Genomic DNA, 23,056 nt, shown 5'->3' with positions numbered 1-23,056 from the left:
CCACCTTAACCACCACACCACCTACCGGCCCCCTGAGGGGTCTTATTGTCTCCATGATCATGAGGCTCAGGAAGCATGTCACTTGCCCACAAGGGGCTGGGCCAGTATCTAAGTTCAAGTCTGTTTCTTTTTAAAGAGGTTTTTGCCTTAGGGTGCATGCGTTCACCAGAGAGAGACAGAGATAGTGAGAAGAAAAGTGAGAAATCACCCCCCAGGGGGATGGCCAAGCTGCAATCCCTTTTCCTCCATTCTCCTCCTGGGATCTTAGGCATGCATGTACACACACCCAGCATGATTTTCAAGCCTCTGGAGAAAAGGAAAATAAATAGGAAAACAAAACGAAACAAAAACAAAGAAGAGAGAGAGAGAAAGACAAAACAATAAGAAAAAGAGAAGAAAAAAAATTTTGTCAAAAAATGAAAACCGCACACTCAGAACTCAAATATAAATGGCTGCTGACTGGCTTATCCTATAGGGGCGGGGGGAAGGTAAGAATTAGAAAAATAAAAGAGCAGCAGAGTGCTAAGTTTAAAAAGTAAAAATATATATGTATTAAAAAGAGAGAGCGAGAGATGGAAGAGACAGAGAGAATAAGTAGGGTACTGTAACTGGTTCCTGGCTAGCCTGAGGAGCAGGAGGGTGAAGTCTGGGCAGAGGGTCTTCGGTGGTTGAAATTCCTGAATGAGGACGCTCAGAACTCAAATACAGATGGCTGCTGATTGACTTATCCTGACTCCTGGCTTGACTGGGGAGCAGGAGGGTGAAATCTGGGCAGAGGGTCTTTGGTGGTTGAAATCCTATCTCGTATAATCTTCACAAGTATTTTGAAACATTAATAAATATTTTTCCCATTTTTGAGATAGGGCTATTGAGGCCCAGAGAGTAAGTCACTGCTCAAAGTCACAAGAGAAGTAACTGTCCAACCCTGATTCCATGTTCTTCCCCTAAAGTTGTTTGGTAAATATTTCTGAAGTATCATTGTTGCTGTGATTCTGTATTCACTCTCTTTAATCGAAGACTAAAGAAGTTAAGCCTGGACCAAAATAGGATTTGCCGGATCCCATACCTACAGCAGGTTCAGCTCCGAGACGGCTCAGGGGACTGGGTGGGAGGCAGGGGAAGTCCTCACAAAAGGCCCCAGTCAATGCTGCAGCCCAAGTCCTGGATGTTTGAGGCCTCAGAGGAACAACCGGATTATACTGTATTGCCCATGAAAAAGGACGTCGACCGGACAGGTGAGTAAGGCCCCTTGTTGCAGAGAGTAGCCCAATAATGGGAATAACTTTCTGAGAGTTTATTCTGAAAGTCTGTGGCTCCCTGGAGAACTGCTGTATTAAAGCTGAATTTTTCAATAACATAAAATATTTCAGTGACCCCCTAACTGGCTCTATCAGTTAAGATGGTTTTGGGACCAGCTAGGTGGCATAGTGATTAAGGTGGCTGGATTTCATATGGCCAGCCACCAGCACGGGTTGAGTCTTGGACTCAGCAGCTTGAAAAATATGCCAGGTGCATCTGAGTGTGTGTCCAAAATTCCCAGAGGAGAATGGAAGAGAAGAGAAGAGATTATGGCATGGTCATCTCCTCCACTGGGGATGATTTATCTCTCTATTTCTCTCTCTCTTTCTCTCTGGCAAGTACATGTGAGATTATAGCAAATATAAAAAAAAAAAATTGAGATAATTTTGCGGCCCAGCCATGGTGGCACAGAGCACCACTGTAGTACAGTGCTGGAGCCATGTGGGAAGATATCCTAAATATCCACAGATTGATTGATTGATTGATTGATTGACTGATTGATTGCCATAGGGCACAGGCATTTACCAGAGAAAGACTGAGAGAGGGAAAGTGAGGAATCACCCCCAGGGGGATGACCATGCTTCAGTCCCTTCTTTCTCATTCTCCTCTCGGGATTTTGGGCATGCACACATACACACCTGGCATGTTTTTCAAGCTTCTGGGTCTGGGACTCAAACTGTGGTCAGCCACATGGGATCCAGCCCCCTTAACCTCCACTCTACTTGCTGGCCCCAACCTGTAAATTTGGGAGGAACCCCACCATTCAGCCCTTAGGGCTGCTGACTCAGTTTCCGTAAGGGACTCTTGCTGTTTAACTTCTTATTCCCATGCCTGACCTTTCTTCTCCCCCTTGTGATTTTCAGGAGAAAATGTCACAGCGGCTTTCCAAATTCAGAGGATGAGTGAGCCGAAAGGCCCTTTGGTAAGAACTGGTGGGTGAGATGTGGAGAGACCCCTGGTTTGTACGTGATCTTTGTTTTTTTCTGGCTCCAGAGTGAGCAACTGATGGGACTGTGGAGAGAGCCCTCTGGACAACTAGGCAAGAAAAGAAACTGCTCACAAGAACAGATACTAGCTTGAATGGCCAGCCAGGCTTCAGGCTCCATGCTTGTCTCATCTCATCTGCTCCTCAGGGCACCTCTCCTGAGGGGTCTTTTTATTTTTTAAGAGTTATTTTTTGTTTAATTTTACTCGTTGTGATTATTTTATTTTTATTTATTTCTATTTTTTTGAAGTTGATTAGAGAGAGAGAGAGAAGGAAAGTGAGAAAGCAAGCTGCCAGGTCCAGGACTCAAACTGTGGTCAGCCATGTGGGAGTCCAGCCACCTTAACCACCACACCACCTACCGGCCCCCTGAGGGGTCTTATTGTCTCCATGATCATGAGGCTCAGGAAGCATGTCACTTGCCCACAAGGGGCTGGGCCAGTATCTAAGTTCAAGTCTGTTTCTTTTTAAAGAGGTTTTTGCCTTAGGGTGCATGCGTTCACCAGAGAGAGACAGAGATAGTGAGAAGAAAAGTGAGAAATCACCCCCCAGGGGGATGGCCAAGCTGCAATCCCTTTTCCTCCATTCTCCTCCTGGGATCTTAGGCATGCATGTACACACACCCAGCATGATTTTCAAGCCTCTGGGTCCAAAACTTGAACAGAGTTTGGCCATGTGGGAGTCCAGTGATGGAACTACTATGCCATCTGTCGGCCCCCAGGTCTGTTTCTTGAGGGGCCTTCATGACAGAGCTCCTCCGCCTTTAAGGTTTCCGAATCACTTGGGAGAGCTCGTTCAAATGCTCACTTTGATCTGCCAGGTCTGGGTGGGGCCTGAGGTGCTACGTTTCCACCGAGCAGCAGGTGGCATTGCAGACACAGAAATGCTGACAGTGCTCTGAGTCAGGAGGCTTGATGCCGTGCATGCGGGCTGCTGGGAGGAGAAGCAGCAAGGTCGGGGCAGGTGTGAACCACCGACCGGGTTCTCTGTGTGCCTTTCCCTTCTTCAGCAGAGCTGTTGCACCAGCGCAGTGTGAGGGTCGTATCCTGCACTCTCTGCAGCAGGTCAGACCCGCACACAAGCCTTATTTGCACAACAGCTTTTCTGCACCTGGTCTCTGCTCAGTGAGCCGCACGGAGCCTGCACTCACAGGCTTTGGGTGGAGCTGTTTCCTGGAACCTGAAACAAGAAGGCGCCTCCGTGATCCATATTTCTTTCTCCTTCTCTAAGAAAAAGGCCAAGACAGACGTGTTCGGGGTCCACTCTGCAGAATACCTGGACAGGGCCACCTCATTATAAGTCAACCTGAGATCTGAGAATTCGGATTCACACAGAGAGTGAATTTGGAGCCCATTATTTTATATGTTTTTTATGCTCGAGAGAGATGGGGGTGGGCAGGGAGGTGTCTTCCACAGGGTCTAGTCCTGCCCCAGCCTCAGGCAGGCCAGGATCATGAACGTACACTGCCATGCCTGCTGTGTCCAAGTGGGACCAGGACCTGAATCCAGGTCTTCCCTGGGGCTCTAGTGTGACATCGTACTGCCTGTACCACCGTGGCTGGGCCTGTGAGAAGTTTTTTTGTTCAGTTTCTTTTTTATTTTTAATTTTAAAAATTTTATTTATTCATTCATTCATTTTAATTTGACCAAAGAGAGACAGAGAGAGAAAGTGACAAAGCAAGCCACCAGGTCCGGGACTTGAACTGTGGTCAGCCATGTGGGAGTGTCCAGCACCTTAACCACCTTGCCATCTGCTGGTTTCCTGTCCAGCAAGACTTTCCTACTCTGTGTGTGTGTGTGTGTGTGTATATACAATTTATTTATTTTTTCTTTTTAATTTTGCCAGAGGGTGTGTGTACTTGCTAGAGAGAAACAGAGATGAAGGAAAAGGAGAAAGCCCCCCCCCCCCCCAATGCAGTCAGTCCACAATCCCTTCTGTTTCTCCTTCCTTTCGAGGCTTTGGGCACACACGTACATGTATCTGCATGCTTTATAAACTTCTAGGTTTAGGACTCAGACCACAGAGTCGGCTGTGTGGGATCCAGCCACCTTAACCACCAGGCCATCAGCTGGTCCTCTACTATATTTAAACAGGATAGGTTAACCAAAACAAAACAAAACAAAACACTTGTGTTAATTTTTGCTGTAGGATACATGTATTCACCAGAGGCAGAGAGAGGGAAGGTGAGAGCACACCCCCCCCCCTTGGGGGATGGCCACACCGCAATCCCTTCTCCTCCATTCTTCTCTCGGGATTTTGGGCACACATGCACACACACCAAATGTGTTTTTCAATCTACTGGGTCCAGGACTTAAACTGCACTGTCAATATGAGGGATCCAGCCCCCTTAACCTTCATGCTGTCTGCTGGCCCATAAAAGTTTTCGGAAATACTTGCATTGTGTAAGATGAGGTCTCACTTAGGGTCGGTACCAGAGGGCTGAGTAAAGGCTATTACTGGAAGCCTTCCTTGGGCCCCCAGTAGGGTTAAGCAGAGCGTGTCAACCCCCTTTTCCAGCTGTTCCTTTGTGGAGCAGGTGGAACAGTATGAGAAAGGCCCAGCATTGGAGGCCAAAAGGCCATCCTGAGCTCCATGTCCTCTCTTTTCAGGTCAATTCTGAGTTCTATACTGGCTGGTTAGACCACTGGGGCCAGCCTCACTCTACAGTCCAGACTGAAGCGGTGGCCTCTTCTCTCTATGATATACTCGCCCACGGAGCGAACGTGAACTTGTGAGTGCTCGTGACCTGCGGGGAGGGCGCCTTCACCAGCCGTGAGCTCATGGTGAAACGCGCATGTTCTCTTGTTTCCATATAGGTACATGTTTATAGGTGGGACCAATTTCGCCTACTGGAATGGTAAGAGTACTTCAACTGCTGCTTGTAGATGCGTCCGCGAGGATGGTTTTGGTGCTTGATATTTGGGGCCTATGCCTACAGACAATTTCTGTTTTCTGTTTTTATCTTCTACATTTTCTAATATGTAAGCATTATCCATTTAATATTTTCTTTTTTGAGATTTTTGCTATAGGATGTGTGCACTTGCCAGAGAGACAGAGAGACAGAAAGTGAGAAATCACTCTTTTGGGGGATGGCCACTCTGCAATCCCTTCTCCTCAGTCTCCTCTTTGGATCTTGGGCACCCACGCACATGCACCCAGCACGAGTTTTAAGCCACTGGGTCTGGGACTCAAACCACAGCCAGTTATGTGGGAGCCCAGCAACGTAACCACTATGCCATCTGCTGGTCTCACCCATGTAATTTTTTTTTGAAGAGGTTTTTGCTAAAGGGCGCATGCGCTCGCCAGACAGATAGAGAGAGACAGAGAGACAGAAAGTGAGAAATCACCCACCAGGATCATGACCACGCCGCAATCCCTTCTCCTCCATTCTCCTCTCGGGATCTTGGGCACGCACGCACATGCGCCCGGCGTGAGTTTTAAGCCACCGGGTCTGGGATGCGAGCCGCAGTCGACTACGTGGGAGTCCAGTGACATAGCCATTACGCTAACTGCTGGTCCCTCGCCCATGTAATTTTTAAATAACTTTTTAGATTTTTGCCCTGTGGCATGTGCACTCACCAGAGACAGAAAGAGAGAGGGAAGTGAGAAATCACCCCCAGGGAATTAGCCACATGGTGATCCCCTCTCCTCCATTCTCTACTTGGGATTTTGGGCAAGTATGCACATGCACCTGGCATATTTTTCAAGCCACTGGGTCTGGGACTTGAACCACAGAATCAGCCATGTGGGGTACAGCACCTTAACCACCATGCTATCCGCTGACCCTAAAAAGCAAGTATTTCTTTTTTTATTTTTGCCACAGGGCACGTGCATTTACGTGAGAGAGAGACATAGACAGAGAAACAGAAAGTGAGAAATCACCCTCTGCGGGGGATGGCTGCAATGCCATCCATCCTCCCTGTTCTCCTCCCGGGATCTTGGGCACTTATGCACATGTGCCCAGAGTCCGTTTTAAGCCACCAGGTCTGGGACTCAAACCACGATCAACTACATGGGAGTCTTGAAAAACACCGGGGCAAGGGTGATCACACTCCAATTCTTCCTACTTCATTTCTTTAACTGTCAGGATATGGGACACACATGCACACTCGCTGGTGTGTTTTTCAAACTGTCAGGGCCAAGATTGGAACTGTGGTCAGTTGTATGGGATCCAGCTCCTCTAACCACTAGGCTATGGGGCCACCCTGGAGACCATCAATTGTTAACAACGTTCCTCTTTTGCTATGTCAAGAGAAGACATTGCTTATAGGATTATTAATTTTGGGACCAGCAGATGGCATAATGGTTATGTCACTAGAATCCCACAGAGTCAACTGCAGCTTGAGTCCTGGACCCGGCAGCTTCAAACCCATGCCAGGTGCATGTGTGCCCAAAGTCCAAAAAGGAGAACGGAGAAGAAAGGATTGCAGTGTAGCCATCCCCCCTGGAGGGTGATGGCTTGCTTTCTGTCTCTCTATCTCTCTCTCTGGTGAGTGCATGCACCCCTATAGCAAAAATCTTATTTTTAAAAAAGATGATCAATTTTATTATTATTATTAAATTCAAGATAGGAAGGTATTGGGACCAGCAGTTAGCGTAATGGCTATGTCGCTGGACTCCCATGTTGTTGACCGCAGTTCGAGTCCCAGACCCGGCGTCTTAAACTCGTGCTGGGTGCGTGTGCATGCCCAAAATCCTGAGAGGAGAATGAAGGAGAAGGGATTGCGGCGAGGCCATCCTCCCAGGAGGTGGTTTTTCACTTTCTATCTCTCTGTCTCTATCTGTCTGTTGAGCACACATGCTCTATAGCAAAAACCTCTTAAAAAAAAAAAAAAATAAAGAATAGCTGGGTGAAAAAAAAGAAAGGTCACACATTTCCTGTTCAGCTGGCAAGAGGTGGAGCCTGGACTCAAACTCAGACCTTGGTAAGCTAGAGTCCCTGCCCTTTGGATAACCCCTTGCAACCCGAAGTCCCTGAGCCAGCCCCCGGACACCCCCGCTCATATCTGCCAGGTCTCTCTGAACTTTCCCTTTGGCCTGGTCTCTGGGGGAGTGAGGAGGGGCAAGTCCTACCTCTCAGCAGCTGTTCTCTGGCCAGCTTCCCGGAGAGAGAGAGCAGAGCTCTTGCCCACCTGCCACACCTGCTGGTGTAGGCTGTGCTCCGCTACTGCGCACCTGCGCGCCCACGTCTGCATGGTGGCTGTCTGCAGGCTCCTGCCCATCTGTGCATCTCACACGTGGAGAGCCGATAAGGGCTGAGTCTCCCCATTTCTTGTGCTCTGCTCTCTCACACTCTCTGCGCTGGCCAGAAGACGCTAGAAGGCTGGACGATGCACTGTTTCCAATACTGCCCTTGGGAGTCTGAGAGACCCAGAGTCAGATTCTGCTGGTGGAACCCAAACCAGTCCCTCCTCTAACCCACAGGCCAGTTTCCTAGCTGGAGTCCCCTCCACGTGGAAAATGTGTTTCTGGAAGCCATACTTGTTCAACTCAGGTTGGTGCTGCTCCTTGAATTCTGTCCCCAGGCCTGGCTCTGGCTGAGGACTCAAGGGTAAGAGAGAGACAGTCTCTCCTATAAGTTACACGGTTTAGTGTGGAAGGAGACATGGAAAGAAGAAATAGGGCAGGACCAGCAGATGGCATAATGGCTATGTCTCTGGACTCACATGTAATCAACCATGGTTCGAGTCCCAAACCCGGTGGCTTAAACTCACAATGGGTGCATCATGTGTGTGCGTGCCCAAGATCCCGAGAGGAGAATGGAGGAGAAGGGATTGCCGTGTGGCCTTCCCCCCTAGGAAGTGATTTCTCACTTTCTGTCTCTGTCTCTCTCAGTCTTTCTGGTGAATGCACACACCCTATAGCAAAAACCTCTCAAAAAAAAAGAAGAAGAAGAAGAAGAGACAGGGCAGCATAGGCTCTGCCACAGGAGAGGTGGGGAGGACGGCAGAGCAGGTGAGCTCTTGCAGCAAGGGATGTGGTTTTCTTTTTTACGCATCTCACAGGAAGGGATGTTTTTTCTGACACCCTGCTGTAGGCTGCATATTCTCGCCAGAGAGAGACAGATGGAAAGTGGGACTGTGGCCACACAACAGTCCCCTCTTTTCCATTCTCCTCTCAGGACTTTGGGCACACACGCCCACACCCCCATGTGTTTTTTTTGTTTGTTTGTTTTTTGAGAGGTTTTTGCTATAGGGTGCATGCACTCGCCAAAAAGAAACAGAGAGACAGAGACAGAAAGCGAGAAATCACCCCCCAGGGGAATGGCCACGCCCAGTCCCTTCTCCTCCATTCTCCTCTTGAGATCTTGGGCACGCACGCACATGCGCCCGGCATGAGTTTAAGCCACCGGGTCTGGACTCGAACCACAGTCAACTACATGGGAGTCCAGCGACATAGCCATTACACCAACTGCTGGTCCCCCCAGTGTGTTTTTTAAATTGTTGGCTGTGTGGGACCCTGCGCCTTACTCACCCGGTCACCTCCTGGCCCAGAAGGGATGTATTCTAACGCGTGCATTCCCTGAGAAGGGGGGCCTGTGGTGTGGTGGTTAATGCAGCTGGATTCCATATGGCTGACCATGGTTCAAATCTTAGTCCCTATTTTGATCAACTTGACCGGGGAGAAATGTTCACATATTGAAATATTCACTTTGTAAGCTAAATAACGTGATTGAATGTATATTTAAAAATTAAAATTAAAAAAAAAACATGCAGAGCATGTATGTGTATACCCCAAAATCCCAACAGGGTGGAAAGTGGAGAAGGGATTGCATCATGACCATGCCCCACTGGCGCATGCTCGCTCCCTCTCTCTCTCTCTCTCTCTCCCTTTTTCTCTGTATCTCTCTGGCAGGTGCATGCACCTTTTTTAAAAAGAATTATTTACCAATTATTTATTTAGATATTTATTTATTATTTTAATTTGACCAGAGAGAGACAGAAAGAGAGAGGGGAAAGTGAAAAAGTAAACTGGCAGGCCTGGGACTCAAACTATGATTGGCCATGTGGGAGTCTAGTACTTAACCACCATGCCACCTGCCAACCCCACACGCACCTTCTAGAGTTTACAAAACATGTTTTTAGTAGGAAAAGTGATATGATTGGATCAATCCAATTGGTTGAGGGGTCAGGGTCTTTAAACTTTAAATTCTGTGTGAAGAACTAATGAAAAACATCTTTGGGGGCTGATTGATCCTCATCCTCATTCATCTGTGAATTCTGTCACCAATAAGGTCACCCAGGGAGGGGCCATCATTCATGAGCTGTGTCCCAGGAGTTTATACTAATCTCAGCTGAACTGTCACATTTTATGCCTCATTTACTTACAAAATTGAGTTGGACAAAAGATTATTCCGAGCTGGCCCCATGACTTTCTAGTTAAGACAGCAATATGGCTGAATGCAAGACTTGAATCCCAGCCACAGTGACTTGAAAAACACACCGGACAGGGTACATACATGCCCCGAATTGTGGCAGAACGGAGAGAGAGACTAGAAAGAATTGTAGGGTGACCACACCCCACTGGGGAATGCTTGCTCTTCTTTCTGTGTCTCTCTGGTGAGCTATGTGTCCTCTGGCAAATTTTTTTTTTTAAAGATTATCCCACATGGGGCCAGCAAATGGCATGGTGGTTAAGGTGCTGGACACTCCAACATGGCCGACCACAGTTCGAGTCTCGGACCAGGTGGCTTGCTTTCTCACTTCCTCACTTCTTTCTCTCTCTCTCTCTCTGTGTGTGTGTGTGTCTGGTCAAATTAAAACAAATGAATGAATAAATAAAATTAAATAAAAATAATTAAAAAAAAGAAAAGAAAATTCCATGCACAGATTTTTGTGAGGAAATATATTAAAAAAAAAAAAAAAAAAGACTATCCCACAGGCCACTAGGTGGTGTGGTGGTTAAGGTATTGGAACCACATAGGGCCAACACCTTGTTTGAAAATCACGCCAGGTGCATGTACGTGCATGCCCGAAATCCCAGAGGAGAATGGAAGAGAAAAGATTGTGGGTGGCCATCCCCTATGGGGGGTGATTTCTCACTTTCTCTCTCTGTCTCTCTCTAGTGAGCGCACACACCCCAAAATGTAACATAGATGGTGTGGTGGTTAAGGCGCTATATATTTCCTAAAATAACTTCACTCTCAGACACTTGCGTTGCAAAATTCCCTCTGAAGTAGGAGAGAGAGGCACTAGCCAAACCTTGCTGATCCCCCGACAGCAGCACTAGCACCACCTGGGAGCTCATAAGCATTGCAGAGCCTCAGGGCTCACCGCTGACCCGCTGCATCTCTGGGGTGGGGCTTAGGAGTCTTTCTGATTTTTTAAGAGAGAGGTTTTTGCTACAGGGTATGTGCACTTACCAGAGAGACAGAAAGCGAGAAACCACCCCACTGGGGATAGCCATGCCGCAATCCCCTCTCCATTCTTCTCTTGGGATTTTGAGCATGCATGCACATGTGCCCAGCAAGGAGTCTTTGTTTTAACGAGCTCTCCCTGTGACTCTCATGCCCGGGGAAGTTTTCAAAGTCGGCCCCACAGTGCAGATAGCCTCAAACCTGGGAACATTGTCTATGACGAGGGTGGGAGCCTCTGTAGACCCTGTCCCTTGGACAGTAACTGCAGAGTCTTTTTGAAGCACAGTGTTGGCATCACTCATTGGTCTTGCTGGAGGCCACGTTACCAGGAAAACAGATGCCAGATTACCCAAGAGTTTACTGCGTGTGATCTCAGTAACAACACCTGTAAGAGAGCGTGGGAGGCAGGACTGAGGGAGAACTTGGGCTGGGAGGCAGTTCCACTGATGGCCTAAGCCAATTCTACTGAGTCATTGGAAAAGCCATGACATATTTGAATGAAGTCGTGACTTTTCCAACGACCCAACAGAAGGAGCTCTGGAGCCTGGCTGGTCTGTTGAGGCCAAGTGACCATTTCTGTTGTTGTTGCTGTTTTTTTGTTTGTTTGTTTGTTTTGTTTTGTTTTTTAGATTTTTGCCATAGGGCACATGCACTCACCAGGGAGGGAGACACAGAGACACAGAAAGACAGAGAGAGGGAAAGTGAGAAATCGCTCCCCAAGAGGGATGGCCACACCACAATCCATTCTCCTCCAGTCTCCTCTTGGGACTTTGGGCAGATATATATATATATATATATATTCCAGACGTGATTTTAAGCTGCTGGATCCAGGACTCATACTGCAGTCAGCCACGAGGGAGTCCAGCACCTTAACCACCATGCCACCTGCTGCCCCTGGGACCAGGTATTAAATCCCCGCATTGGCCAGTTGCTGGGTAGAGTGTATCCTGGAGGATTGTAGTGGGCAGGCCAATAGCCTGCCCAGAGAGAGACATGCTTGAGAGGCATCAGTGACTAGTACCCCACGGAGCAGGGAGCAGGGTCATGGGTAAGTGCCTTCACCCTGAAATGGGGTCCAGGAGCACACCCCAGCTCCCGCCGTGTTCTGCGTAGCTGTCCCATAGGCCTTGGGCTGCATGGGAACCTCTGTGGGCTGATGTGCATCTGCACTCATCTTCCCGTGTGCTGGGTCTGATAACGGCCTCGGTTTTCTGCTGATCTTCAGCCTTGTCATCTCTGTCTCCACCACCAGCTTTCTCAGCCATGTGGTTTGAGGAAATGAAAAAGATCAGGGATTTCGAGGTTAGCAGCCAGAGATGTGGGTCATGTCATAAGCCCCGTCTTAGCTGCTTGTGAGACGTTAGCAGGTTTTCTTTTTTAAGAGAGAGATTTTTGCTATAGGGCGCATGCACTCGCCAGAAAGACAGAGAGAGACAGAAAGCGAGAAATCACCCCCTGGGGGGGATGGCCAACCCGCAATCCCTTCTCCTCCATTTTCCTCTCGGGATCTTAGAAACACACACACACATACACACACACACACACACACACACACACACACACGGCATGAGTTTTAAGCTGCCAGGTCTGGGACTCAAACCGTGATCAACTATATGGGAGTCCAGTGACATAACCACTATGCCCAAGATGTTAGTAGCTTTTTCTGAGGAGTTTCAGATTCCCTGCTTGTCCAGCTGGGGTCACAGCTGGGAGCTTCCACAGAGAACGTGGATGAGAAGGTGCTTTGTAAACTCTAAGTGCCATGCGTAGGAAGAAACCCAGTCCTCTAAACCTTCCATCCGGAGGGCCACCATTGTCTCCTAACTATTGTTTGTTTGTTTTTTAAGCTTGTTTATTTCTTTGGAGGGTGGCGGTGCACCCTGAACAGGGTCTCAGTGCCATCATCCATCCTCATCTTCAGCCAGCCCCGGATTGGGGGCACCTGTATGCCTGGTCCATACAGGGAGGCCCACGCCAGGAACCCAAGCCCTTCCCTTGTGGGCCAGCATTGGAGAGCTTCGCATCACTGCGGCTCAGTCAGCCAGCCCAGCGGCTGGTTTCATGTATCTTTCTAATTATTTCACAGTTTTGAGCCCATGGACTTTGGACTTTGAAGGCTTGTCCCAGAACCTTGGGTAGTAATGAGTGGTTCATTTTTGTCTCCTAGGAGCCAACACACCCTATGCCCCCCAGCCCACCAGCTACGACTATGATGCTCCATTGAGCGAGGCAGGAGATCTCACGGAGAAGTATTTTGCCCTGCGAAAGGTGATCCAAAAGGTGCGTGCTTCCTGAGTGCGGTGGTGGGCTAGAGCCTTGCTGTGGTTCTGTCGACATCTTCAAGCCTAGGGCCTCCATGTTGCAAGCGGTGGACAAAGGGAGGTGTCAGCTAGACTTGGGTTTGAATCTCGAGCCCACCTGATTAAAACTGAGCCTCTGAGCAGGTTATTCAGACCCAGTAATTTAGAAAACTGGGATTATAGCCCCTGGGTGTGCTGGAAGGATGAAAAAGGATTTATGGGGCCAATAGGTGGCATGGTGGTTGAGGTGCTTGGACTCCCACGTGACTGACTGAACATAGGTTTGAGTCCTGGACCTGGTGGTTTGCTTTCTCACTTTCCCAGCTCTCTCTCATCACTCTCTGGTAAGCACGCCTGCCTCCTATAGCAAATTAAAATAATAATGATATGTAAAATTAAGTAATTCTTTTCAAACTAGGACTTATGGAAGCCCTCTAGGACAGCCCCGTCACATAGATGCCCTCTAAGTGGTAGTCATTATCATTATTTTTACTAGCAGTAAGTGAATGCGTGCTCACTTATAACCCACGTGGGAAGAGAGCCCTGTGGCCCTGCACGGCATATGCGAACGTGAGTTGTCACTGGTGCTTTATGTTTTATCTGGGGCGAGTGAGTGCTGCTTCCTCCTGGCCTGCACCTGAACTGCCTAGTCCTGCTGGTGTTATAATCCTCCGAGGCACCAGATGCACCCAGGTGGGGTTTCCTGTCTCTGCTGTGGGTAAAACATTTTAAAAAAAAAAGAAAAAAGAAAAACCCACAGTTTTTCTGCTCAGTCACCTGAGTTTTGAAGTTAAAAAAAATAGTTTTTCTGCTTATAAGTGGTATTTTTTTTTTTACTCGTTTCAAGTATGATATAGTCTCTCTTTTAAGCACGTGTTAAAATTATATTATGAAATATTTTAACACGTAGAAAAATAGGATCCCGACTACTCTTAGCATTCATCCGTTTTATCGAACATGTCAAATGCGCATATTGTTCAATTCTTGCACTTTTTTTTTTCACTTGGGGTGTAATGTCTGTGGAATTTATGGTAATGTCTCCAAAGCTTCCTCCCCTATGTTTGTTCTCTTTTGAAGCTTTTTTTTTTTTTAGAGAAGTTTTTGCTGTAGGCACTGCGTTCTTCAGAAAGACAGAGACAGAGAGACAGAAAGTGAGAAATCACCCCCGGGGGGGATGGCCACACCACAATCCCTTATCCTCCATTCTCCTCTCAGAATCTTGGGCACGCACACACGTGTACCCAGCGTGAGTTTAAGCCACCGGGTCCGGGACTCGAACTGCAGTCGACTACATGGGAGTCCAGTGACATAGTCATTATGCCAACTGCTGGTCCCGAAGCTTTTTTTTAAAAAGAATTATTTATTTAAATTTATAAATTCATTTATTTTATTATTACTTTTTTTTTTTTTAATTTGACCAGAGTCAGACACCAGAGAGAGAGAGAGAGAGGGAAAGTGAGAAAAGCAAGCCCCCATGTCTGGGACTCAAACCATGGTTGGCCATGTGGGAGTGTCTAGCCCCTTAACCACCATACCACCTACTGGTCCCCTCTTTGAAACTTTCTGTCCCTACTTCATTATTTCCATTTTTAACTGATGCCTAGCACTTTTTTTTTTTTTTTTAATAAAAAGATTGTTTCTTTTATGAGGAAAAGAGACAGAGAGAGACAGGCACCTTCAGCAGTGTCTCACACCACAGGCCACCTCCGTTCTCAGTCAGCCCAGATCACAGTTTTTTTTAAGCCTTATTTAATTTAAGTTTTTCCCACAGAGCACATGTACTCTCGGGAGAGAGACAGAGGGAAAGTGAGAAATTGCCCCCTGGGGGGGATGGCCGTGCCACAATCCCTTTTCCTCCATTCTCCTCTCAGAATTATGGGCATGCGCACACACGCGCCCTGCCTGATTTTTAAGCTGCCAAGTTTGGGACTTAAACCTTGTTCTACCATATAGGAGTCCAGCGTCTTAACCCCTACGCCACCTGCAGGCTCCAGATCTGGCTCTCTCTTAAAAAAAAAAAAAAAGAATTATTTTATTTAACTTTATTTATTTATTTTAATTTGACCAGAGAGGGACAGAGGGAGAGAGAAAGTAAGAAAGCAAGTTGCCAGGTTCGATACTTGAATTGTGGCCAGCCATATGGGAGTCCAGCACCCTTAACCACCATGCCACCTGCCAGCCCCAGATCTGGCTTTCTTAACCACCAAACCACACAGCCAGCTCCCAGCTCCCTTAACACTAGGTTACAGGGTCATAGTGTTTTGTTTCTAAACATGGTTTTTAAATTAATTAATTTATTTTTTAGTATTTTTGCTGTAGGGCACATGTGCTCACTGGGGAGAGATGAAAACAGAGTGAGGGGGGAAAAGTGATAAATCATTTTGCAGGGGGGATGGCCAAGCCTCAGTTCCTTCTTCTCCAGTCTCCTCTGGGGATTTTGGGCCCATATACACACATGCCTGGTGTGATTTTCAAGCCATAGGGTCTCAGACTTGAATCCCAGAGTCAACCACATGGGATCTAGCTGCTTTAACCTCCATGCCACCTGCTAGTCCCCTAAACATTGCCTATTTTGATTTATCTTTTACCCTTGACATGTTCAGAAGATTTTTAAATTGAAGGTATTTTCTACCTTGTTCACTTTTAACATATTTGCATTCCAAGCATGTAATCTGTGTGCTCCCAGTTCCCTGAAATGGGTTGATTCCAGTCTTGGAGCCTGATGAATACTAATATTAATAAACATTCAGGGGCCAGCCAGGGGTGCAGTGGGAACCCAACACTCAGCAGATGGCATAGTGGTTACATCACTGGACTCCCATGTAGTCAACTGTGGTTCGAGTCCTGGGTCCAGTAGCCTAAAAGTTATGCTGGGTGCATGTGTGTGTGTGCCCAAAATTCCAAGAGGAGAATGGAGGAGAAGGGATTGTGGAATGGCCATCCCCTCTGGGGGTGATTTCTCGCTTTCTGTCTGTCTCTCTCTGGTGAGTGCATGCTCCCTAAAAACAAAAACAAAATGAAGACCTACTAGGTATTACCATAATGGGTTCAGATGGTGATTGACCTTACCTCCATAGTTCATAATTATTCACAAATGATTTTACAAATGTTTGTTAAGTACCCTCTCGGTGCAGCTTTAACTGATTAGTATATGCAGACGTCCTTGGGAAGGGGAAGCTGGAACCAGATGTTAAGGTGGTGAGAGAGCCCTATGCATGTCCCGGGCAAGGGCATTCCAGGCAGAATTCACCAGTAAGAAGGTGGGAAGTGATGGAATTTTTAAGGACTGACAAGGAGGCAAGGGTACCTGGACCCAGCAGATGAGGGGGAGAGAAGCAGAAGATGAGTTCAGAGGGATCAATGGGGAACTGATTCCATAGAACCTTATAAGCTATTTGGAGCCAGGAGGTGGCATGGTGGTTAAGGGCGCTGGACTCCCACATGGCTAACTGCAGTTCAAGTCCGGCACCTGGCAGCTTGCTTTCTCGCTTTCCCTCTCTCTCTCTCACTCTGTCCCTCTCTGGTCAGATTAAAAAGAAATAAATTAATAAATTAAATAATTTTTAAAGAATTATTTAATTTTAGGGACTAGCAGTTAGCGTAATGGCTATGTCACTGAACTCCCATGTAGCTGACTGCAGTTTGAGTCCCGGACCCAGTGGCTTAAAACTCATGCCGGGCACGTGTGTGTGCATGCCCAAGATCCTGAGAGGAGAAAAGAGGAGAAGGGATTGTGGCGTGGGCATCCTCCCTTGGGGATGATTTCTCACTTTCTATCTCTCTGTCTCTGTCTTTCTGGTGTGCACACACGCCCTATAGCAAAAATCTGTCAAAAAAAAAATATCATCTTGAACAAGGTGTCTTGTGATTCACTTGTCATAGAAATGTTTCTACAGAAGCACTGACAGGACCTGTGATACATTAACTAAGCTCTGTTGCTCTAAAGCAGGAGAGTTAACGTGTCTGGTCATTATTCCAGTCATTGTTTATAGGGATAAAGCTTAGGTATAGATTTGCGGAATTCAATCCTGTTGGAAAAGTCCCCAACAGTGCAGGGAGAAGTTGAGATTGCACATGGAAAGCTAACTGGCTTGGGCATGTGTGTGTGCATGCCCAAATCCCAAGAGGAGAATGGAGAAAAAGGGACTGTGATGTGGCAATCCCCCCTAGGGCGTGGTTTCTCGCTTTCTGTCTCTCTGTTTCTGTCTTCCTCATCTCTGGCAAGCCCATGTGCCCTATGGCAAAAAAATCTTAAAAATAAATAAATAAAGTTCCACAGCGTCAACTCCCATGGCCTACTACTAGTTAAGTGAGCCAGATTCCACATGGCCAACCATGCAGTTCTAGTCCCGGACCCAGTGGCTTGAGAAACACACCAGGTACCTGTGCATGCATACCCAAAAACCCTGGAAGGAAGGAGAGAGGGAGAAGGAATTGTGATGTGACCATTCCCCTGGGAGGGTTCTTTCTCTTCTCCCTCTTTCTCTGTCTTTGTTGCTCTCTGTTGAGTATACACACCCTCTAGCAAACAAAAAACCCACGGGGCATATGTGTATGTGTGCCCATAATCTCAACAGGATGGAGAAATGAAGGAGAAGAGATTGTAGCATGACCACCCACCACTAAAAGATTTAGTCTTTCTTACTTACTTTTATTTTGCCAGAAGGCATGCGTACTTGTCAGAGAGAAAGGGAGTGGAAGAAAGTATTCCCGGGGAGTGTGGTCACACTGCAATCTCTTCTCCACAAACTTTATTTTGAGGGGATTTAGGGCACTCATGCCTATGTGCCTGGCATGTTTACTAAGCTTCCTGGGCCAGGGTGTGAATCATACAGTCAGCCATGAGGGATCCAGCTCCCTCAACCACCTGGCTATGTAACTGGTACTAGTAGGCTACTTTCTTATAAGACTTTGTAGACATCTTATAAGATTTGTTAAATGGTGTTCAATATTTGCTTACATTAAGAAAAGGAAATTGGATAGCAAATACTCCCACGTATAGCTCTATCTGCTCCTTCCTTTATCAAAGACTTAAACAGTGGGATATGTCTCCTCCTTAATCCACTTCAAGTGTGCATGAGGTGGTGATGGTCAGTCTGCTTCACTGACAGTGGCTTCTGGGAATGGTAATTTCCTAGAAGGCTGCAGAAGCCTGTGCTCTGTGGTGAAGGTCCCAGGCAGCCCTTTGCGTATGACTTGAAGGCATGACAAAACTCTTGACATTTGCATTTTCTAAGGTAGTCTCTTTGGTGTGGGTAAAACTCAACCAGACATGGTTAACACTTCGACCTCGAGAATGAACCATAAAATTGTAGGGTAGGGCCTTCCTCCTCCCTCCCTGGCAGGGTCAGTGATGAGTTTATTTTCATATGCTTTTGAATAAATGAATGAGCCATTGTTTTAAGAGTTTTATCCCATTGAGGGATACTTCCTCCCTTTCTGTGTCTCTCTAGCAAGTACATATGTGATGCAAGAACTCAGGGACAGGTGGTGATCACGTCCAGCACTTGCAGTGAGACTTAAGTTCTTGTCCCACACTGAGATGTGACAGAGACAGTAAGTATAGCAAAGTAGGGAGTTTATTGAAGGAGAGGGGAGGAAAAACAACTCCCAAGAAGGGAGGGGTCCCAGAAAATGGGTTGTGTCATACATGCATCCTGACAATTAAAAAGAAAAAAAAAGAAAGAGAAAAAATATAGATGGTCAACCAAGGATGCCCAGCAGTTTAAGGACAACCATAGATTAACAATTGGAAAGGGAAGGATTGAGATACCATAAATAGAAAAATGGACTTTAGAGGCAACAGAGAATTCAGGGTGCTGGAGAAGTCTTAAGTAAAACAAAGAAAAATCTCTTAAATTTATAGCTTTCAGAGAGATTTGAGGAGATATTGTATCCATAAAGTAAGAGCAGGATACTTTGAAGGAGGAGCAACTAGAGAACAAGAAAGAGTTCTTGGAAATTATAAACATTCCTTGGGACCAGCAGTTAGCGTAATGGCTATGTTGCTGGACTCCCACATAGTTGACCGCGGTTCGAGTCCCGGACTCGGTGGCTTAAACTCACGCTGGGCGCATGTGCGTGTGTGCCCAAGATCCCGAGAGGAGAATGGAGGAGAAGGGATTGTGGTGTGGCCATCCCCCCTGGGGGGTGATTTCTCGCTTTCTATCTCTCTGTCTCTCTGTCGGGTGAGCGCACATGCCTATAGCAAAAATCTCTCCAAAAAAAAAAAAAAGAAAAAGAAAAGAAAAGAAAGGAAATTAAAAGCATCCCAAAAACTAGAATCAGAAGACAGATATGGAAATAGGAGAGAAAAGATGAGAGATTTTGAGAAGCAATCTAGAATGTCCAGCTTGTTACTTATTAGAAATAAAAGTAGAGATAAAAGAAAGAATACAGATTTTTTTTCCCCCCAAATTTGAAGTGATCTCTGAGTTGTCCAGCATAATGAATACAAAAAAGATACATCTTTGGAAAATCTTAGGACACAGATAATAAAGAGGCTACATGCTTCTAGAGAGAGAAAAAAATCTAGCATCCTTAACAAGGTGAGACTGGCATAAGCTGCACTGGATAATAAATTATAAGAATAGTATTTTTAGCATTTTGAAGGAAGATGACTTTCAACATAGAATTCTATACCCATTTGGGGCCAACAGGTGGCATGGTGGTTAAGGTGCTGGACACTCCCACATGGTTGACCACGGTTCGGGTCTCGGAACCTGGTGGTTTGCTTTCTCACTTTCCCTGGTTCACGTACCTAGTGGCTTGCTTTCTCACTTTCCCTCTCTCTTTTTGTGTCTCTCTCTGGTCAAATTAAAATAAGTGAATGAATGAATAAAATTAAATGAATACTTTTTTAAAAATTTTGTTAAAAGAAAGACTTTTATACCCATTCAAACTATCAACTAACTATGACATTCAGAGATTTAGGACATTTACCTCTCACAGACCAGTTCTTAGATAGTGCTCCAGTGAAATGAATGTCAAGAGATCCCAGGAGCCTAATACCCAGAGAATAATAAAGGGGAGCCTCAGAATATCAAGCTGAAAGGAGAGTCAGTGTCTTGGAGAAGGAAGACTCAGAATTCCAGACAGATATTTTCAAGGAGGGAAAAGGGGAACTTTGGAGAAACTTGATAGCATCCTTGGATATTTGAAATATCCTAAAGAGGCATCAACCTTGGGGACCACCAGGTGGCATGGTGGTTGGGGTGGCTGGATCCCACATGATCAACTGTGTGGTTGGAGCCTGGTCCCAGAGGCTTGAAAGACATGCCAGGCACATGTGTGCATAAGCCTCAAAAGCCACATTCCTGAAAGGAAAAATGGAGGAGAGGGATTGCTATGTGGCCATCTCCCATGGGAGGAGGAGGGGGGATACTTTCTCCCTCTCTCTCCTTTTCCTCTCCCTCTCCCATGAGTACATGCACCCTCTAGTAAGTTTAAAAAAAAGAGAGAGCAAAACATCAATGTAAAGGCAAAGAGAAAAGAGGGCCAGCTTCATGGTGTAGTGATAACATATTTCTCAAAAGAAGCTGGATCCCACATGGCAACTGCAGTTTGAATCCCTGGCCTACTTAGCCTGAAACCACTGGGCGTGCACACAAGTTCCCAGGATATGACAGGCTGAAAGACTGGAGAGAGGAATCATGGTATGACCAGACCCCAGGAAAGGTACTCATTTCTGTCTCTCTTCACATCTTTCTCTCTCTCTCATGTATGCCTTCTATTGTGAAAGCTGGAAAAGAAAGAAAGGAAGGAAGGAAGGAAGGAAGGAAGGAAGGAAAGAAAGGGAGAGAGAGAAAGAAAGAAGGAAGGAAAAAGAAAAAGAGAGAAAGGCAATTATAAACCCCAGGAGTTGGAGGAGAGAACACAAAAAGCTGAACAAGAGAAGCATGCCTGCCCTCATAGTATGTACCATTTAACAGCTGTGCAGAGAGCAATGTTTATACAGTAATGTGAGCACTAATCATTGATTTTAAATTCAGAAACAATATACAGATGAAGGGAGGACTTATGGCCAACAGGACAGATTTATTATTATTATTTTAGTTTTGCTGTAGAGCACATGTACCCACCAGAGACAGAGAGAAATCGGCCCCTAGAGGGGATAGCCATGCTGCAAGCTGTTCTCCTCCATTCTCCTCTGAGGATTTTGAGCTTACATGCACACATATCCAGTATGCTTCTCAAGCCGCCAGGTCCAGTACTTGAACCACAGAGTTGACCATGTGCGATTCAGCTGCCTTAACTTCCACACTACCTGCTGGCCCCTGGACAGTGTATTTTAACCTTGACAATGTAAAAGTACAGCTGATGGTATGAAGGTGAGGCTGGGGAGAAGAGCTCAGGGTAGGATGCAAATAGCCTTATCTTAAAAAGTGTGTACACAACAATAAAAGAGGAAAAGAAAGTAAAAAAAGAAAAAGAAAAGTATGGACACAAAAGATAATATCCTAATTGATGGGACTGAGAAATAAAGGTGTAAGGATATTATTAATATTTTAAACTTACGGAAGTATCCAGCAGAGAAACTGAAGTTGATGTGACTGTTTCGGTAAGAAAGGATGATCGTCCAGGGTGATACCACTGAGCTATACTCTTTTTTGTTAAGAATTATTTTTTATTTAACTTTATTTATTATTATTATTTTCCAGTTTGAACAGAGAGAGACAGAGAGGGAGAGAGGGAAAGTGAGAAAGCAAGTCACCAGGTCCGGAACTCGAACCGTGGTCGGCCATGTGGGAGTCCAGCACCTTTAACTACCACGCCACCTGCCGGCCCCACTGAGCTATACACTTAAATATTAAAAAAGCAAATGATAATATTTTAAATTGATGAAACAAGAAATAAGTATACTGTTTAGAGACCAGAAGAAAAAGTACTATGAGCAATTAAATAGTTTTTAAATGATTTCTTCTAAAGGATAGGGCTAAGAGAAGTCTTTTGTCTTCTTCTACTTATTTATTTACTTAAGATTTTGTTTTTTTTTTTCCATGAATGAGAGGAACAGGACCTCCAACAAGGTCCTGATGCACGATCCACCCCCTGCTTCAGCCAACCCTGGAGCATGTGCTCTGCCTACTCAGAGGCCTGTGGACGTGACTGGGAACTTGCCCATGTGGAATAGCATCACAAAGCATTGCATTTTATTTCTGTGTCACCCATCTGACCCCCTCTTCCTTTTTAAGTCATTAGAGAAAAAAATAACGATGACACACACACATCAAGACAAAGAAAGAATGAAAGGAAGAAATAGAAAGATCTTGAGGGATCATAATACAGTCTGCTCTGAAAATGCCTAGAGGGCTACAACTGCTTCGACCTGGGACCAACCAGACTAGACTCTATAACTATATAAATACATGTATATATTGGGTCGCCTGAAAAGCCATGGCGTTTTTTTTTTTGGTAGAGGTTTTTGCCTTAGAGTACGCTAGGGGGAGGAGGGAGACAGACACAGTGAGAGGGAAAGTGAGAAATCCCCCTCCCAGTGTGGGAGAATGGCCATGCCGCAGTCCCTTCTCTGTTCTCCTTCTGGGACCTTGGACGCACACGCACATGCACATGGGCCCAGCATGAGTTTCAAGCCACTGGGTCCGAGACTCGAGCCATGATCAGCCATGTGGGAGTCCAGTGATGTAACTGCTACGCCATCTGCTGGCCCAGTCATGGCACATTTTTACACAGAAAACTATGCCATGGCTTTTCCAACGACCCAATATATGCAGTCGCTTCAAAAATTCCATAGAAAATTACAATTAGAGTATGAGTTTCTATTGGTGCAAAAATAAATAAATAAAAAAAAGAAATCCATGCATCGTTATTTCATAATATATATTTTTCCATGAATTCCTTAATGACCCCTCATGTATGTGTGTGCATTTGCATATATACACATATAACACTAACGTTTTAGTTTTACTTTGTTTTCATTTTTTGTTTAAAAAAATGTCAAACTTTCAGAAAAGTTACAAAAATTAAAAATGGTAGAAAGAACATTTACCACAGTAAATTTCTTTTTCTCTCTCTTTTTTTTTTTTTTGGAGAGGTTTTCGCTGTAGGGCACGTGCGCTCACCAGACAGAGAGAGAGAGAGACATAGAGACAGAAA

The 23,056-nt window shown here is 45.9% G+C and overlaps 1 protein-coding gene across 3 annotated transcripts in view; it reads left to right on the top strand.

The window, feature by feature from the left end:
- The window catches only part of GLB1 (galactosidase beta 1), a 93,225-nt gene that overhangs the window by 31,106 nt on the left and 39,063 nt on the right, over window positions 1-23,056 (top strand). For 2 of the 3 annotated variants that reach the window (XM_027769651.1, XM_027769650.1), the window contains exons 7-10: window positions 2,163-2,221; window positions 4,894-5,015; window positions 5,101-5,141; window positions 12,808-12,920. In XM_027769651.1, coding sequence (XP_027625452.1) covers window positions 2,163-2,221; window positions 4,894-5,015; window positions 5,101-5,141; window positions 12,808-12,920 — 335 coding nt within the window. The remainder of the gene's footprint in view (window positions 1-2,162; window positions 2,222-4,893; window positions 5,016-5,100; window positions 5,142-12,807; window positions 12,921-23,056) is intronic. The other variant, XM_006171953.2, reaches the window with a different exon arrangement.

Source organism: Tupaia chinensis, unplaced genomic scaffold, assembly GCF_000334495.1.
Source record: "Tupaia chinensis unplaced genomic scaffold, TupChi_1.0 Scaffold150166_1, whole genome shotgun sequence".
NCBI classification, from domain to species: Eukaryota; Metazoa; Chordata; class Mammalia; order Scandentia; family Tupaiidae; genus Tupaia; species Tupaia belangeri.
Note: the sequence above shows the minus strand (reverse complement) of the source record. Positions and strands in the feature narration are given on the sequence as shown.